This window comes from Protomyctophum parallelum (assembly GCF_964188405.1).
Source record: "Protomyctophum parallelum genome assembly, chromosome: 8".
Lineage (NCBI taxonomy): Eukaryota > Metazoa > Chordata > Actinopteri > Myctophiformes > Myctophidae > Protomyctophum > Protomyctophum parallelum.
In genome coordinates this window covers 16,669,194-16,688,339 of record NC_139703.1, presented here as the reverse complement: position 1 = coordinate 16,688,339, position 19,146 = coordinate 16,669,194, and the positions used below count along the sequence as shown (strand labels likewise).

General features: G+C 44.0%; 1 protein-coding gene across 3 annotated transcripts; it reads left to right on the top strand.

Moving 5' to 3' along the window:
• The first annotated feature begins 224 nt into the window (after window positions 1-224).
• tfap2c (transcription factor AP-2 gamma (activating enhancer binding protein 2 gamma)) lies at window positions 225-11,171 on the top strand. 3 transcript variants are annotated; one of them, XM_083771267.1, is made up of 8 exons: window positions 225-567; window positions 1,372-1,860; window positions 2,119-2,170; window positions 3,609-3,680; window positions 4,996-5,218; window positions 7,055-7,173; window positions 8,794-8,935; window positions 10,333-11,171. In XM_083771267.1, exons 1-8 carry the CDS (start codon window positions 520-522, stop codon window positions 10,625-10,627), a joined length of 1,440 nt encoding a protein of 479 aa, XP_083627393.1. In that variant the 5' UTR covers window positions 225-519; the 3' UTR covers window positions 10,628-11,171. The 3 variants fall into 3 exon arrangements, with proteins under 3 accessions (XP_083627393.1, XP_083627392.1, XP_083627394.1); XM_083771266.1 differs by having other exon boundaries at window positions 3,609-3,707; XM_083771268.1 differs by lacking the exon at window positions 3,609-3,680.
• Window positions 11,172-19,146: the final 7,975 nt, after the last annotated feature.

Below are 19,146 nucleotides of genomic sequence, written 5' to 3'. Positions count from 1 at the left end.
CCATGCAAGGTTCAGCAAGTCCACGGTGTGTGTGTGTGCGTGTAGTGCGGCAGTGTGTGTGCGTGTGACACTGTGTGTGCGGCAGTGTGGGTGCCAGCCATCCATCCAGCCAGGACTGAACATCACTGCTTTGTCCATGAGAGGGAGACGAGTTTCTTCACATGCAACTCTGCAGCTTCACACAACAGAACAGAAGTACACCCCAAAAGCATCGGGCGGAGAGAGAGAGAGGGAATATTTCTTGTCAACTCTCCCATCGTAGTTTTAGTTGGTGCGGTAGTTTAGTTGGTGCGGTAGTTTTTAATGCATGCAGCCGCCCCCCCCCTCAAAAAAAGTTTGACTTCGACCAAATTTGCTCCGCTCGCTTGAAGAAAACAATTCATGATTTCTACTGTGAAGAAACCGTTCGGTTCATCATCATCATACCTGGAATAATTATCGTCTTTTTTGTTTGACGACAAACGCTTTGTTGTTGATTTTTTTGAAGAGATTTTGTTCTCTTGTCTGTCAGAAGAAGCGATGTTGTGGAAACTAGCAGACAACGTCAAGTACGAGGATGACTGTGAGGTGAGTGAGTTTCGGCCGATCGATCGGATCGCCACACCATGGCACGGAAAATATAAAAAGGGGTCTTTGAATAACGTCGATCAACAGTTTGAAATGAATGACAAACAAGTTACAAGCTACAGCAGCTCATGCGTTCCTTATTATTATTTCCCCCCCCCCCCCTATTTCTGTTTCAAAAATGAGGAATTGGAATCACAGAGTGCACTGCATGGCACAACATGTGAGCACGTTTAGCGAGTGAAACTATAACTAAACGTTTGTTTAAAAAAATAATAATGAGAGAGAGAGAGAGAGAGTAATTAAACTGAAGTAGGCGACAGAGAAACGCCAGCCAATGCCCTGTGCGCGCATTTCCAGTTTCCTCATGTGAAAAAATATCCACACAACCACACAAAATTATAAAAATAAAAACTATAATAACAATGTAATAATAAATTAATAATGATCATAAATAACAATATGTAATGCAATATATTGTGTTTATTGTACGTGGCTAATAGTTCTAGGCTACTACTAAAGTTTGTTGGATGGCCTAGTGACCATAAAACTTTTTTAATTAGTAATAAAAGGGGAACGCGTTTCTTAGCCGAGATCAATGCCAGAAATTAAATATGCCTAGGCTACAAAACTTTTTAATATATATTATTTATTAATATATATTTTTCCCCTCACTGAGACGTCACCTTTTCACTTTACTGACATCTTGTACTGTAATAAATGACATGTCCGCCATTTTATTATCACCTTCATCAGCACCTGGCCTATAGTATTTATTTTCTTCCCCACCCTCCACTCGTCCCCCAGGAAAGGCACGACGGCAGCAGCAACGGGAACCCCAGGCTGCCTCACCTCCCGGCGGTCAGCCAGCACCTCTATAGCCCGTCTCCCTCTCTGTCCCACTCGGTCAACTCGGACTTCCAGCCGCCGTACTTCCCTCCGCCCTACCAGCCCATCTCGTACCCGCAGTCCGGCGACCCGTACTCGCACCTCGGCGACCCGTTCAACATCAACTCACTGCACCAGCAGTCGCAGTCCTCCAACCAGCAGCAGTCGTGGCCCGGCCGGCAGGGCCAGGAGGGACTCGTCGGGGTCGGGGCTCACGGGGGCAGGAGCGGCCTGGCGAGTCAGATCCTGGGCCTGGACGGAGGCTCCTCCTCGGGGGTGAGGAGAGAGGGCTTCCGCCGGCCGGAGCTGCTGCCTCCTCCTCACGTTCACAACATGGACTCGTCTAGCATCGGCGATGGGAATATGGGAATGCACGACATGACAGGCCACGGATTAGACGACGTCCAAGTGAGTCCAATGCTCTGGTGTTGGTTTGTTTATTTAGGCCTATATATATAGTTTTGTGTGAACTCTAAAGTTGGTATCACTTTTTATTTCTTATTTGACCCCTTTTTATTTTTATGTGTAGGACTATCTCCCCCCCCCCAAAAAAAAACAACAAAAAAAACAAAAAAACGAATAATAATACAAATAAATGTAAGCATGCATTCATAGCCAATTGTATTGTACACCATGGCTAATGTCTTCATTTTCATTTTTTATCAGCACGTAGATGACCACAGTATTATAATGGCAGACCAGACAGTCATAAAAAAAGGTGAGTTATATTTTATATATGAGGTTAATGTAGTTTATAACAAAAAAGGGGGTGGGGGGGACTCGGGAGTCAGGAGTTGAAATGAAGGCCTATATGTATTAGGTCTTTCTTTGTCCATTAAGTATTAAACAAGGATGCAATCATAACTGGAAGGGATTGGAAATTTACTGTAAAGGACCATACTTTCCACTACCCGTATTTGGAAAAGCAAAAAAATTATTTGTACAGTGGCATGTCAGGGCATTCAATCAGAGAACACACAGCAAAAAGGAGGAGTGCTTGTATACTTTGCATACAGCACTAATCCTCGTTGCCATCTGATGCACTTAACTAAGCTCGCTGTGATCCGTAGTCTATTCTAGTGTTGAACGTGTTTGAATGGATGCCCAGTGGGAAGAAAAGATCCGTTTCAAAAAATGGCAGTGTAGCTGACAAGACATGGAAGTTGAGCAATAGGGCTAACAACCCCTGTGTTGAGACGAGAAAGCTCTGGTTTATGTTTAAGTTGATTAAGCCCGGCACTCTTTTCAGCTGAAGTTAACAGCAATGTCTGTGAGTTGATCTTGAAGCTGCATCCCAGACGCTTGCAGAACCAGCTTTTTTGCTGGGGTGTGGCATATTAAGCCTTAGCTGCCTGTATGTGGAGGACAGTTCAGTCATTTGTTGGGGCATGAATTGTTCAGAAAGAATAAACGAGGATTTAAGCTATGTGTTGCATGACCAAGAATATATAAAGTACTTTAATGTTGCTGTCATCCTTAGACAACATTACTGTCTTACTCAGCTCTGTAAGCTTACAAAAAACATATGTCAGTAGCCTATATCAATATAATATCCAATAGGGTCTACTCTACCTCATATATCATTCACCGCAAATTATTATTGTCATTGTTATTGTTATATATTATTTTATTTCCATTATAATGCTAAAGAATTATAACAAATATTTTTTGTTTCTAATTTAATTAATATTCATCAGCAATATGGATAATAAATGCAATCTGCTTGAAAGAAAGGGAAAGTAAGGTGCAAATTAATATTATGCAGCATATTCAGTCAGTGACAGTTTGCATAGCACAATAAACAAACCAGTCCTTGTTGCGGAAATCTGTGATTGCTCACGGGCATGTATGCTGTAGGGAAACGAGTTAGCGTTTGTAAACAGCGGCGTGTCACTCCTCTTAGCCACATCATACTAGCCACATGTGCCTCAGACGTTAACTATTTTCCTGTCCTTATAGAAGAAAACTGTCAAGCATCGACAAAACATTTTAACAAATGGCAGGTCTACAAGCTCGCAACGCGTCACATTGCGCCGCGTTGCGAGCTTGTAGACCGGCTATTTTTTCACTGTTTGCCGCACACCAACGTACAGGGTGCATAAGTAGTTTAAAAGTAGTTTAAAACTCATGACATGTGTGATTTTATTTTGTCTCAGTATTAGGACTGCGAGGTGGCCGAAACCTTGATCGCTTACAGAGGACTTGTTATCAGGGGGGCATTCTTGCGGGTGAGGATGAAGAGAGTTACAGTTACAGTACGTCGTTTTGTTGTGTAGTTTGTGCTGTATTTGTTTCGTTTTGTCCGGTGAGACTGCTGTCCAGTGCATTGTGTGGGGCCGGGGGTTTTGGCCCAGGGGACCAACAGTGGTCCTTGAGGGGGTTCCAGGTGGTCCCCCAGCTAAATGATGGAGAGTGGACCCTTATTAGATCTTTAATAAGTTTTGAGAGCGTAAAATGAAACATAATTTCATAATTCTACGCTCTCAAAAGTAAAAAATATTGTTAAACATCTGTATTGTTTAATTTACAAGAAGTCTTCACAATTAGAGAATGTAGACTACTTGTTATTTTGATCAACGTTTGCCTGTTATCTCTCCTATACCACATCAATATGGTGGTCCGACGTGGCTCAAATGCTGAATAAATAATCGGCCTTGATGTGGAAAAAGGTTGAGAACCACTGCTCTAACACCCACAAACTGGGCTAACATGAGGTTGTCCATTGAAACGCAGGGAGGGACGTGGTGGCATGGACTGGCTAGATGCTGTGTGCATCATCATGAGACACCCAGGGTGTATACTAGTATCGTACATGATGTGTGGACGAGGATCTGTCTGTGTGTGTTTAGATGTTTTCTGTGGAGGGTGTGTGAGGAATGAGGGACTTTTCTGCTGTTTAAACCTCAGCGAAACCTATGTTGGGAAAACCATGACATTTCGCAAGCCTCGCAAGTTCTATTGTTCTCCGTCCGGAGCATACTGTACATTTGCACCCAGTGTACTGTAAGTAAAGGACATAGTTTGACTCTTAACTGTGACTCAGGCTTTGAGTTTATAGCGCTCCCAAAACCCACGTATACAAACAACAACACTGTGGAGGTTGAGGGTTCACATAATGTAGGAGCAAATTAAAATTCACATGATAACGCATCTGTATGACCTTATATAGCTTTTAACCAATATTTCTTTCAATTTTAGCTGGTGAAAAAATTGCAGATCTACAAGTTCATGAGATTGTAGTTTTGAAAAAAAGAAAGAAAAATCGTGAAAATGTTGCACACATCATTGAATATATATTCTTTCACAGTGAACATTTCTAACTCGAATATTTGCTTCTGGGGGGTCCCTGGAACAACATATTTCCAGATGGGGGTCCACGGCCAAATACAGATACTTTTGTGGGTCCTTGACATGAAAAAAAAGTCAGATACGTTCTTTCAGAAAACCGTCAGGATTTGGAAGACATTGTGTAGAATCTGGTCTCAGGTCTTAATGGGTTTATTAAGCTCGCTCACGTTCTCTCCACCTCTCCTCTCCATGCAGGTCCCGTCACTCTTCCCAAAGGCCACGGCCTGGGCCTTTCCTTCCAGAAGGAGTCTTTGCTGGGCATGGTGTCCAACCCCACGGAGGTGTTCTGCTCTGTGCCCGGTCGCCTGTCCCTGCTCAGCTCCACCTCCAAGTACAAGGTGACCGTGGCCGAGGTCCAGAGACGCCTGTCGCCCCCCGAGTGCCTCAACGCCTCGCTACTGGGAGGCGTTCTACGCAGGTGAGACCTCGAAGTGTTCTCAACAATGACATACGAAATGGACTGGTATTACGTTTCCACACAGAGAAATTCTGTAATTTCAGGAAGAAATCAAAGAAAGAAATCTAAGAAGTTCCATAAATCCGAAAACAAATGTTAGTTTGGGTCCCGGGCAAACGTCTAATTTCTCTTTTGGGTCACAGGCTTAAAGAGTTTGGGGACCACTGCGCTAATGTATCGGAGCCCTGTATTCCATCTTCATTAATGGCCGCCTGTAGTCTATTAACCAATTAACGAACCATAGGCATGCAAGATGAGAAGCAAATGTTCACTGATCCGGTGCAATGCTGCCATTTCAGCATGTTTCAGATATTGTCAGAAATGTACTAAAAAGCATTTGTGGCAGTTTCTGATTATATAGTTTGGCCCACCAGTTATTAGATATTTTTGTGTGGTCTTCTAACTTGGCTTTATTGCCTCCTTTGGGGATACAGTAGGTTACATCAGAACACCTGGCAGTAATGTGAAAGATGGGTTGGTACTGAATGCAAAGGATTGAAGTGGTTTTATCGATTCTGTTCATGTTTGTGTGCGTGCGTGCACGCATGAGCGTGCGCACTTACCGCTATGTTTATTAGAGTTGAGATTGGGGCTGCAGCAGGGTAGCTCTTATTGCAAGAGAGAAGATGACCTTATGGCACAATTTGGCACTATGTTAACACAGGCAGTCATACCCTGAAGAAGAGCATTTTGATGGCATAGTTGATAGCTATACGAGTTGTGCGTCCTCTTTTCTTGTATAACATAGCAGTCTCATATATCAGATACATCCTACAACCATGTGGACCAGAGCTCTTCCACTTTTCCACGGTTAACCGTCTACCCGCCACCATTAATTAATAGCGTATTGCCAAGGTTTTATCGCGCGTAACACTTACTTTGAAGAGCCAAATATCCGTAACCGGATGTTACAATGACAAACCGCTGTGTGTGGTGTCATGACCGGTTGTTGTCTCGGTCGGTGGTGGAAAAACCCGACCGCGAGTATCACTGCGCCTGCTACAAGCCGTTGAAAACCCTTCACCCTTCACCAGAAACGGCCCCCCCCTTCAATGTCGTTTCTGAGATACAGGGCTTTGAATGCAGGGCTTAGAATGGAAGTGGATGCGCGCGCATCTTCAAAATGGCCGCGGCCACTGTCCCACTTTGTGTTGTTGTTTTAGCAAATAACGATAGCTAACGATACGATCAGGATTAAAACATGGATTAAAGAATGTAAACCATGGAACATGAGAGTCTCGTGTTTGGCGGGCTAGTGTACTAATGTAACCCTCCGTGTTCGCCGTTTCTAGTGTTAATTCTAGAACAAGCTATTCGTTCACACACAAAACAGACATTTTAAGTAGGTCATATAGGCCAATAGGCCAAACAGCAATAGGGAATTTGTGCTATGTATGCGCGGTGCCGCTGCTTCCGTTTGTGCTGAAGCATCATTGGGTCAGGAGAGGTATCCGGGACCTGCTCGTGTTTGATTTATTTGTTTTTCAAAAGTGTATGATGAGCCCTCGTTCAGGGGTCACTGCGCTGGGTGAGGTTCTCCTCTGACAGGCTATTTGAAAGCACTTAAAAACTCTTGAGTTTGGCTGAATGTGGAATGTAGTTAGGCAGTGGTTGAAAATGTGTAATGGAATGCGTCCGTTCTGTTCTGTCATGTGTCCCTCCTGAGTTTCAATGTAAATAGAAATGGACAGTAACGATACATGTACATTGTTTACACACACACACACACAGGGTTAAATTAACAACATTTTACAAAGATATGCTAAAATAATAGTATAATGTATTCCTCTTCCACAGAGCCAAGTCAAAGAATGGTGGCCGTTCCCTGAGAGAAAAGCTGGACAAGATTGGACTTAACCTGCCTGCGGGGAGACGGAAGGCAGCTAATGTCACTTTACTCACGGCACTAGTAGAAGGTATGAGCTGTCACTCAGTACTTTGCATATTTGCTTAGGATAATTTCGGTCACTGGGAATGCAGCTCAATTATGCAACATGTGCTGCAAAGTATTTCCCTGCTTAGCATGCATGCCTGTATATTACACCCAGGACGAAGAGGTTCGATCTGTCTATGATATTGATTCAAATAAAGGATATAGTATGTTAAAGGTTTTATATGTTCATTACCATGTTTATTACATCAGTAATATAGTGCAGTACAGGGCCGTGTCAGACTCATTATTTGTATATTATATATTTAGTCTGTCAGTAGCAGCTATCCTGTAGTGATTGTCTCAATTTTGACTGAAGTCAATGACTGAGCTATGTCTGTCATCTGTCTTTGGACCACAGCAGATATCAAGGCAGAGATTACTTCATTTTCTGCCTTGCTTTGTGACTTTATAGGTTAGCGTTTATTTGTGCAATATCTGAAAAGTCAACAGTACAGACCTACAAAAGGAAATACGCTTCTATGGATTGCTTTCCGACTAGTGTAGTGACATCGGTTGCACACCCACAACTAAAATACTGTATGCGATCACGCCGATCACAGTTGGATTCTTTTCTCCTTCAAATGGCCTGGGACTAGTAAAAATCGCCCATATCCTAAACCTTCCTTGTAAATGCCTCCATTGCTAAAACAGCCCCATCAGTCATACCTGGGCTAGACAATGACACATCGTCATGCTCGTGATATCACTTCAATCACGTCTACCTGCCCCAGGCTAGACCAGAATATATATATTTTTAAAAGAAAATCTCTCTCTCTCTCTCTCTCTCTCTCTCTCTCTCTCTCTGCAACTCTAATCTTTATAAATGGTCTGATGGTTCTGTGTAAGAAAAAAAGACTGGAGGCGTGTGTTATTTAGAGACCTTCAAAGCTGAATTAAGGCTTGTTATCCTGGTGTAGCAGCTCGCCAGGAGCGCCGGCTGACCTTAAAGCTTGTGCTTCTGAATAGGCGTCCGCTCCGCATCCTCCAGTGATGTGCGTGTCTATCAATAAGCAGCGCCGCTATGTTGGCCGCCACGGGGCTCTCGCCACTTGCATTTCGACCACATAAATCCATTATGACCATGCAAGTCAAGTCGCCCTAAAGACGGGGAGGGATATATTCATCTCGCTAGCACCTCCTCCTCCTCCTCCCCCGAGCAAGAACACGGAGCACAGCTGATCATTCTGCGCTGTGCTCTCTCTCACTGCTCTGCCGCCTCATCATCAGCCTCCAAATGGGTTGCCGCTGTTAGCGGAATGAATGTCTGGCCAAATTGATGAGGTCTGTTGTCTGCCTGGGACACGGCACCATCCTAATCCTTTGTCCAGTGCAGGGGCCCGGGGACATGCGGTGATGATGAATGTTAATGTTAATTACCTACATTTCGAATTTCTCTGCGGTGGAGAGAGGAGTTTTTGGAGCACACGCTAATGATAAGGCTTTTATGGCCTTGAGATTAAGCGAGCCCCCAGTGTTGTTTCCCCTCAGTGTTTTCTTGGCATCAAAAAACATTCTTGGCTTTTTTTTCTTCAGGGATTGAGTTTGTCTGTGATTAGTCTGTTGTTTTTTATTACAATATGTATATTTGATTTTCTTCCAATAGGTGAAGCGGTTCACTTAGCAAGGGACTTTGGCTACGTGTGCGAGACCGAATTCCCGGCGAAAGCCATCGCCGAGTACCTGGGCAGGCCGCACGTGGAGCGCAACGAGGTCAACTCTCGCAAGAACATGCTCCTCGCCGCCAAGTAAGTGACAAAACTCATCCCTTGATGGTGGTATCTAATCTGCATAAGAGCCTCTAGCTATTTTCTCCCCCCCCCCCTCCTAAAATCAAAACTTGGCAGTGCCTGCTAGCCAAGTTTTGATTCGAGTTGACAGATCAAGATATTTCACAAAGATTTTGTTCATTCACTGATTGTTTTAGCAACTTAACGATTTCTCTGTGATTTCTTTGGCTTATTAGCTACGGTTCAGAGAACTCACTACTTGCTAAACTGAATGGAAATGTCATCATGCATGCCTCCTTTCATCTTCAGCTCTCAAGTAGCTACGTCAGTTGAATCACTAGATGATAGAGGCTAGACTTCAACCTTCACATCTAGTACATGTTATAACACATCTAGTACATGTTATAACACATCTAGTACATGTTATAACACCATTGAATCACTAGATGATAGAGGCTAGACTTCAACCTTCACATCTAGTACACCATTGCATTTGCAGTGGTGGAAAGCAACTAAGTTCATTCACTTAAGTACTGTACTTAAGTACAATTTTTAGTTACTTGAGTATGTCGAACTTTCTGTACTGTTACTTCTACTCCACTACATTTCAGAGGCAAATAATTGTACTTTTACTCCACTACAATTATCGGAAAACTATAGTTACTAATTACTTTGTCGATTTTGATTATCAGTACAAAACATAACCACATTCAGCCTTATACACATTTCGGCCATTTGAAAATAGCCGATCTACAAGCTCACAATGCGTTGCCATGCGACACATTGTGAGCTTGTAGATTGGCTATTTTCAAAAGATGTTTGTACATTTGAAAACTTGAGACAGGACATTCTGCATAGTGATTCTGAGTACTTTGTAGTTCTACATTTCGATGCCAATACTTTTGCACTTTTACTCAAGTGTATTTTGAATTCCGGTGACTTTTACGTGCAACAAAGTAGTTCCACATTGCAGTATTGATACTTTTACTTAAAGGTTTCATGACATACATTCTCATTAAGTTTTATTCTTTATTTTAGGTTTTCTGACCTCAGTTACACCCCAAAAATCCTGAACTTTGACCATTCAGTGGATTTTCTGTGGTCTGGAGTTTTCTCTGGGGTTTGGAAGCCTTTTTGAGCTGCAATGAAAACAGGCAAAACAGTTACATCTGCTGGCAAATCCCATTGACATATATGGGATTTGCAGGCTGTGACATCACAAACAGCAGGAATATCACTTGTTTGAGCCAGAAAACCCCAGACCACAGAAAACCTACTGAATGTTAAAAGTTGAGAAAGTTGAGAAAATTAAGAAAAATTTCAAAACCTTGATTTATGTCACAATCCCTTTAGCAAAACATTTGCAAGTACTCTTTCCACCATTGACTATATTTGACATCTCTCTCCCCCTTCAGGCAAATCTGCAAAGAGTTCACCGACATGCTCACTCAGGACCGCTCGCCCCTGGGAAACTCTCGACCGGCGCCCATCCTCGACCCCGGCATCCAGGGCTGCCTGACCCACTTCAGCCTCATCACGCACGGCTTCGGCTCGCCCGCCATCTGCGCCGCCATGACCTCGCTGCAGAACTACCTGAACGAGTCGCTCAAGCAGGTGGACAAGATGTACCTGAGCGGCGGCGACAGCCAAGTCTCGGCCTCGGACAACGGCAACAAATCCGCCGACAAAATGGAGAAGCACAGGAAATAATAATGAGACTTTTTCACGGAAGAGTGTTCATGGACTTCAGAGCCCCCTAGTCGCCCCCCGTCAATCTCTTCTACGACAGTCACCCACCCCAGCCAGCCCCCTGCCCCCTCCTTGTCTGTCGGCCTTTTGGACTATTTTCAAATTGCTATTCACTAGTTTTGGCATTTTGGTAACAATAAGACAAAAAAGGGTTGTCTGTGTGATGTGAATCTACACATTATTCATTAGGCATTTGTTTGATGATTTCTGGGAACTTGCCAGTCAAATAGATGGGGTCACCATATGTCTGTGTCCACAGCCACCTACTTTGTTGGGGTGCCCGTTGGCGGTGTGACTGCCATGGGGTGCGCGTTGGCGGTGTGACTGCCATGGGGTGCCCGTTGGTGGTGTGACTGCCATGGGGTGCCCGTTGGCGGTGTGACTGCCATGGGGTGCCCGTTGGCGGTGTGACTGCCATGGGGTGCCCGTTGGCGGTGTGACTGCCATGGGGTGCCCGTTGGCGGTGTGACTGCCATGGGGTGCCCGTTGGCGGTGTGACTGCCATGGGGTGCCCGTTGGCGGTGTGACTGCCATGGGGTGCCCGTTGGCGGTGTGACTGCCATGGGGTGCCCGTTGGCGGTGTGACTGCCATGGGGTGCCCGTTGGCGGTGTGACTGCCATGGGGTGCCCGTTGGCGGTGTGACTGCCATGGGGTGCCCGTTGGCGGTGTGACTGCCATGGGGTGCCCGTTGGCTGTGTGACTGCCATGGGGTGCCCATTGGCGGTGTGACTGCCATGGGGTGCCCGTTGGTGGTGTGACTGCCATGGGGTGCCCGTTGGCGGTGTGACTGCCATGGGGTGCCCGTTGGCGGTGTGACTGCCACGGGGTGCCCGTTGGCGGTGTGACTGCCACGGGGTGCCCGTTGGCGGTGTGACTGCCATGGGGTGCCCGTTGGCGGTGTGACTGCCATGGGGTGCCCGTTGGCGGTGTGACTGCCATGGGGTGTTGCTATCCAAAATAAACAAACACATTATGGATCCCGCCCCCATGGACTGATTACTTCTGCATTGCTATGAATGGAAGTGTATCTCCTACACATGCATTCCTGTGATCAGCACCTATGGTGAACGCCCACTGACCGGTCACAGTGAGAGCTTCATTCAGCAGGACATCACACAGCGTCTGTGTAGAACGGTGTGTTGACGCCAGAACAGAACACAACAGAAAGCAGACTGTAATTTTTCTTCCTTCTTCCCAGAGGACATCATTTCAAGATGAGTTGCTGTGGCTGTGAATTCCTCTCCGATTTGTATCCCACCCCCCTCCCCTCCCACCCCCTTCCCCCCCGTCTGGAGGCAAATCCACTGATTTCCTGTCTCTTCTGTGGTGCTCACTCACATCCCATTGGACTTCCAACAGAGACATCTTTTTTTAAATACGGGAAAGACAGAGAGAAGAAAATTTACTTAATCCTTTTCCTCGTATGTGCTCCTGATTTCTTCTCTCTCTCTCTCTCTCTCTCTCTCTCTCTCTCTCTCTCTCTCTCACTCAATCTTCACAACACCAAAATGGGTCCAGTATTATCACTTTGCTTTTGTTCATGGCAGTTGTTTCATACCGTAGAGCTGAGTGACCGAAGAAAAAGACAAGGAAAAACATTGACAATTTGCTTGTCACTCAGTCTGCGTTCCCCCCAGAAACCAGAGTGTTTAAAGTACAGTTTATCATGCAAGCCTTTTCAGTGTTCGTGTGGCTTAAGGGCAGAGCAATGCTTCCATTTCCTCTGTATTTAAAACAAGTCTTTAAGAGTCTTAGTCCATTGGATATGTGACACATTTAGTACTAAAAGAACCCCATGTAGATGTCAACCAACCAGCCAATTCAGTCCTGCCAGTGTACGTATGTATGTGTATGTGTGTGTGTGTGTGTGTGTGTGTGTGTGTGTGTGTGTGTGTGTGTGTGTGTGTGTGTGTGTGTGTGTGTGTGTGTGTGTGTGTGTGTGTGTGTGTGTGTGTGTGCGTGCGCGCGAGCGAGCGTGTGTAAATGTATATATTTCTTTCTTTTAAAACAAAACTAAAAACGTGTTTCTAATTAGACATTGAATTACAAACATAGGATTTTATCCAGTATCTTGTCCTGAATGTAAATATTTTCTAATTTATGTTGTAATTTAATGGGCTTGTGTAAATAATGGTATCATTCTGGTGTATGGTTTTTATGATGTGTTAAACTTTTATAAATGGGTTAGTTTTTTATCAGGTAGAGGTTAGGCAGTGGGTATGACATACTTTTTGAACATCTGTAAAAAAAAAATCAAGTTGCAAGTTGCAAGGAAAAATGAATAAAAGACTCAACCCTGACCTTGCTAACAATTCAGTTATTTGTACAGACACACGCACACACACACCCACACACACACACACACACACACACACACACACACACACACACAGAGAGAGAGAGAGAGATTTTGTTAATAAAAGTCATGAATTTCTTTTGAGGGCCTAGTCATGGGTTTGAATATTCCATTAATAAACATCAAAGACAAAATCTCAAACTAATAGGAACAGTGGCCATCATTATCCACGCTCATGTAACCACAGAAGTAGACTATGTGTGGGGAGTCCACTAAAAGCAATGTGATGTGTGAAGAAATGTTGAGCTAGTAAGAGCAGAAAACAACTTGTAGTCACCCATCCCGTTCCATTGATCTAGTCTTGGTGTGCCGCGAGACAACTATTGCAATTTACAACTACCGAATACAAAATAAGTTACGAATGAACTTTAATTTACAATATCTGTACTTTGTGCACACTCATCTATCAATACAGAGGCAAATTATATAAACCCACAAAATATTTAAAACATTTTCAACATGGCATCCCTATTTTGGGCATGAGCTGAATATGTAAAATTGTAATTTGAGAATTGAAACAGTCCAGGCTGCGTTTAAAGCTTGTCGATCCACATATTGTCTAGTATGAATACAGGTGTACCTTTAAGATTTGGACTTGCCTTGCATCTGTAGGCTATGCCTTTGGTACAAAAAGTTCAAAAATGACTATAAGGCTTGTTTATCTGTTGAAAGTTGAAACTTCCTCTTTTCTCTCATGTTTCCATCTGTGCAGGTGTGTTCTTGTGTCGCTGTGTAAATGAGGTCCCTCTCGTGTATACCTGGGCTGCCAGTTTCACAACAACAGAGGACAATTCCTTTGAAGTGTGTGTGAGAAACAGAGGGGATGGAAAGTGTGGATGGACTCGACTTGTTGAGCAAGGTTGCTTAATCATCACTTTACTCAGCCCGTCTCTGCTGATTCATGTGGCTTGTCTTTGTTTATGTGTTAAAAACAATGACACACACACACACACACACACACACACACACACACACACACACACACACACACACACACACACACACACACACACACACACACCACACACACACACACACACACACACACACACACACACACACACACACACACACACACACACACACACACACACACACACACACACACACACACACATACCAACATGGCTCATAGTAGTACATCTATGTTGGATTTGTCACACAGGAGGATTTATGAGACGGACTCCTCCACCAAACAGATTTATTGCAGAATTTCCATATTCGTATTGCACTACTGAAATGTAGGCATTTTATGTGTACACACGGGACGCCGCTTCACTGCTTTGTGTGTCAATCCATGTGTTGAGAGATGTTTCCCAAGCGGAACGCACTTCTGTTTCCAGTGAAGGTGATTCAAAACCAGAAGTGTTACATAACATCAGCCCCCCCCCAACCCACTCCACCAGCACATTATCAGTGCCAGGCACGTTATCATGACACACAGTTTGCACTGCTATTTCTCCTAAAAGCAGTTATATAGTCGACGACTGGGCCTCGGCCGAGCGAGCTGCACTCTATACTGGAGAAGAGGCATGAGTGTGTCACACTCATCAGACTAACAAGTAGCAGCCTCTCCCCTCTCTCTCTCGCTCAGAACCTGTCTAACCAGAACTGTCAACCTGGTGGCTCACAGCCCTGCCAGCGGTTAACTTTAACTGCCTTCAGTTACTCAGATTAGGCTCTTGCGTGGGGCTGTGAGTGCGGAGAGGAGGTTGGGGCTTGGACTTGAGCTGCTTCTCCTCCAAGTGTCTTTTAATGACCAGTTCAACACGAGGCATTACTTAAAGGCAGAGTATATTCACCCCCCCTCTTACCAGTGGTCGAAAGTTATAACTATAAGTAAGTTTTCTCAAGTACTGTACTACTTGTTATAATCATGATCGCCCATGGCTGTGTACTTGAACGTGAGACAGGGTGTACTTCATATGTATTGTGTACTGACTGATCTGTAGCATACTTTATAGTTAGGCTATACGAGAGACATCTCAGACAGAAAGGTCAGCCTTGCTGCAGTTAGCGGTTATTATGTCTCATATCTTGTTGTCACGTCATTTGGGATCCATGCAGCACTATATATGTTCCTGTGTGTGTAATAAACTTTGTGAACCTTTAGCGTGATACTGTCTCGTGTCCCGTTATTTGTTCTCCCGGGCCCGCCGCCACAGTTGTCGTACCAAAGGAATAATTCAACTGGATTGTCACACACCACCCAGCCTGCACACACACTACCTGTCTGCCAGAATCAGACCAGGGTCCAATTAGAGTTTACACTATATTTATATAGTACAGTTTTGAGGTATTTCCTATTTCCAATACCTTACTTCTACTCCACTACATATCAGTTCCAAATATTGTACTTTGACCCCACTACATTTCTTTGGCAGTTTTAGCCACACATATTACAAAACCGGTACATTAACCACTTCAGCCCTATACTATATATAGGCTACATTTCGGCAATTTGAAAATATCCGATCTACAAACTCACAATGTGAGTTTGTAGATCTGTTATTGTCAAAAGATTTTCATACATACTTTAAGTACATTTGATGCCGATACGTTTGTACTTTTTTGAATTCCAGACTTTTGCTTTTACTAAATTCCGGACTTTTACTTGGAGTATGGAATACTGCAATACTATTGCAGTATAATATTGATACTTTTACGAATAAGTAAATAATGTGAGTACTTTTTCAACCACTACCCCCCCCCCCCCCCACCCATCCTCCTCTCTATCTCTTTCTCTCTCTCTCTCTCTCGCACTTTTTGTGTCAATTTATTGTCAGCTGTGTCACATCATGCCGGTGGTGTTTGTTATGAAGCTGTAGCCGCGAGGTATTCGTCGACAATAATGTCCTGTTTACTTTCCTCACCTCTATTGTCTGCAGATCGTATCCCTCGAGGAAGGGTTTGTTGTAGATGTGCGCTGTCTGTCTGTCTGTCTGTCTGTCTGTCTGTCTGTCTGTCTGTCTGTCTGTCTGTCTGTCTGTCTGTCTGTCTGTCTGTCTGTCTGTCTGTCTGCTGCACAGTGTGCAACCGTGTATGCAGTGTGACAAATCTGGATCTGCTCCTCGTTTGGCAGGAGTCAGATGATGCAACACGTTGTTTTGTTTTGTGTCTTATTGGGCCTCTCTCTCTCTCTCTCTCTCTCTCTCTCTCGGGGCAAAGGAGACTTTTGACTGTTAAATGGTATGGACATTTTTCTTCTACTTTCAGTCAAAGCAAACCTGAAGACGTATTAAGCACTTCTTAAATCCTATAACCTCAAGTATTCAGGGCCAGGCTATATACTTAGTTGACCTAGCCCCCCAGGGCTCTGTACTAGGTCCCCCCCCCCACACACACACACACACACACCACCACCCCTACTGCAAATCTCCAGGGAAAGTAGCTCTGCGCTCTATAACTTGTAGATCTGCTACGAAATGTTCGGCCCATAAGAGGGATGCTATAGGGCAGTGGTTGCGGGGACCCCCAGGGGTCCTTGAGGGAGTTCCAGGGGGTCCCCAGCTAAATGATAGTTAGGAACTAAATGGACCCTTATGGGTCTGTAACTCTGAGAGTGTACAAATGGCACCAAATGGACCCTAATAGGTCCATTTGTACACTCTCAGAGTTAAACTAACATTGATTTTACAATACAAACTGGGGTCTCAAATAGAAATGTCATTAAATTTGCTAGAGCCCTAAAAATCTTCTCTTATGGGGGTCCCTAGCATATGTTTTCAAATGGGGGTCCACAATTTTTTCTCAATTTGGGGGTCCTTGACGTGAAAATGTTTGGGAACCACTGCTATAGGGTTCATGTGGTTAAACCAGTGCTTTTCAACCTTTTTCATATCAAGGCTCCATTATTTATTAGGCATTTGAGCCACGGACCACGGACATATTTTGTTGTCTTTGGATAAGATTTTGTCCATAATTTCATGCTGTATTGATGTTGGTACTTGGTACCATTAGGAGAGATTAAGTAATACAGGTGTTGACCCGTACGGGTCTATTTGGTTTCATTTTACGCTCTCAAGATGTAAAGATCTATAATAAGGGTCCATTTGGTTACCAAGTCTCCGTCATTTAGCTGGGGACCACCTGAAACCCTCTCAAGGACCAGTGTTCCCCGGACCACTGGTTGAAAACCACTATCCATTCTGGGCGGGAACCCCTGTTGTAGGGAAACAGAAATGTTGTCATTTTATTTAGAAGTTTCAGCATGAAACGCTGCTCTGAAGTTTCTGAACCAATCAGAGCGTTGCATCCCTTCAGGCGATGGGACGGTAGCTATGTGTGTTTGTTTACAAGTTTATAGTCGGCCAGCTGTACCAGTTTACTGATATGTGGCTTATTTCTACCCTATGTTTTCAGATACATATTTTAGCGTGATGATTAAGTTGAAACCGAGTAATACACTGTCTGGATCTTGAATGGGAATAAAACGGAGGATTTCTGTAATCAGTAGCAGCTGTGTTGGACAGTGTTGGACGGAATCAAACGGGTGAGCTTCATTTTTATTGGCTTTAGCCTTTTATCAATGTGGGCCTCGTCACGTCATCACGCTGTACGTTTTCGTTTTCAGGAAGTAATAAAATTTCGATTTGATGGACTTTTGATATAAAAATACACAAAAATGAAAATGTAGGGCCTATCCATTTTTTTGGCATCCATTGGTTAGGTTAGCCCTCCAAGCAGAACCCAAATGCTACTGAAGTTTCTGACATTTTGACGACCCAGATAGCATTGGGTCCTGTTGCACTACTACCATGCCACCTGGTACACAGCCATTCTTAAACATAAACAACATGTTTAGCGCCTCTCCGCGCTCGGTGACGACATATTTCAGTGTGAGGCTTTCTGAATATGTAAAGTATAAGTACCCATACATCCCGCTGCGAATATCTCCTGTGGCGCGGAAGCCGTTAAGTATTTTTAATATATGTTTGCCCGATTTGGAAGCTTGGATTCTTCTCTTCCTTCCTTGTTTATTGACACCTCATTGTACCGCCTATCTGGCTAGCTAGTGGCGCTATAGCTATGACACAGCAGATCAGAGGCAGGGACATAGCCGCACAAGCCAACCGCACACCGGGAGGCGGTACAATAAACGGTAAACAAACAAGAAGAAATAAAGCGACCAAATCGGTCAAACAAAGATTAAAAATACTTAACGGCGACCGCGCCACAGGAGATATTCGCAGCGGGATGTATAGGTACTTAAAGTTACCGAATTCAGAATAACAAAGGCAAAAAAATGCCGTCACATGGCGCAGCTTCTATTTTAGAGAGAATGATTACTTCCGCGTTCTGGAATTTCCATACGAAAATATAGTTCTGACCAGGGACCCAACATAAAACTCATCAAAATTTCAAAAAAGCTTTATGTAGGGTCCCGAGAGGGGCTATGGTTAGGTATGCTTAGAGACGTGCTGGCCATTGGAAATTCGGGACAACTCCCGAACGGCCTGTCCAGTCCAGGCCGGTCTGGGTCTGGACTGTTTTCAAATCATATATTTCAATTCAAAATTTTAAAACAAAATTCTACAAGCTCATAGCAGATCTGCTATTTTTGAAAAATCGTGAAAATGTGGGCGCACATCTTTGAATATATATTCTTTCACAGCGAACATTTTTAACTCAAATATTTGCTTCTGGGTGGTGGGGGGTCCCTGGAACAACATATCTTCAGATGGGGGTCCGCAGCCGAATAGGCCTAGGTAGGCTACAGATAATTCTGGGGGTCCTTGACATGAAAAAGGTTGAGCGCCACAGACATAGAAACATGGGGCTTTCAGGATTTAGAAGACATTTCTTTAGAATCCTCAGGTCTAAATGGGTTGAACAAATACTGAAGCATGCAGGGACATTATTCACTCCAAACAATGATCTCACCACCAAATCATACAGCGCCACCAGTAATACCATTGTTTTACTTTAATCGGAACTGACATCTACCGAATCGCTTAATTCTCATGATTGGTTCCTCTTTCTTTTCAAGTAAGGGCAAAGATAATAACTGATCCCCCGAAACATTTCCTCTCCTGTTTGTGTGTGTGTGTGTGTGTGTGTGTGAGACGGTATGAGTGATTCACCCAGTGATATACGCTTGACAGAGATGGGAGAAAAAAAAGT

Excerpts from the sequence above, each read along its gene's own strand:
- tfap2c (XM_083771266.1), top strand. The coding sequence starts at position 520 with ATGTTGTGGAAACTAGCAGACAACGTCAAGTACGAGGATGACTGTGAG. Across the intron at positions 2,171-3,608 it reads CCAGACAGTCATAAAAAAAG|TATTAGGACTGCGAGGTGGC; the intron begins GTGAGTTATATT and ends ATTTTGTCTCAG. Across the intron at positions 8,936-10,332 it reads AACATGCTCCTCGCCGCCAA|GCAAATCTGCAAAGAGTTCA; the intron begins GTAAGTGACAAA and ends CTCCCCCTTCAG.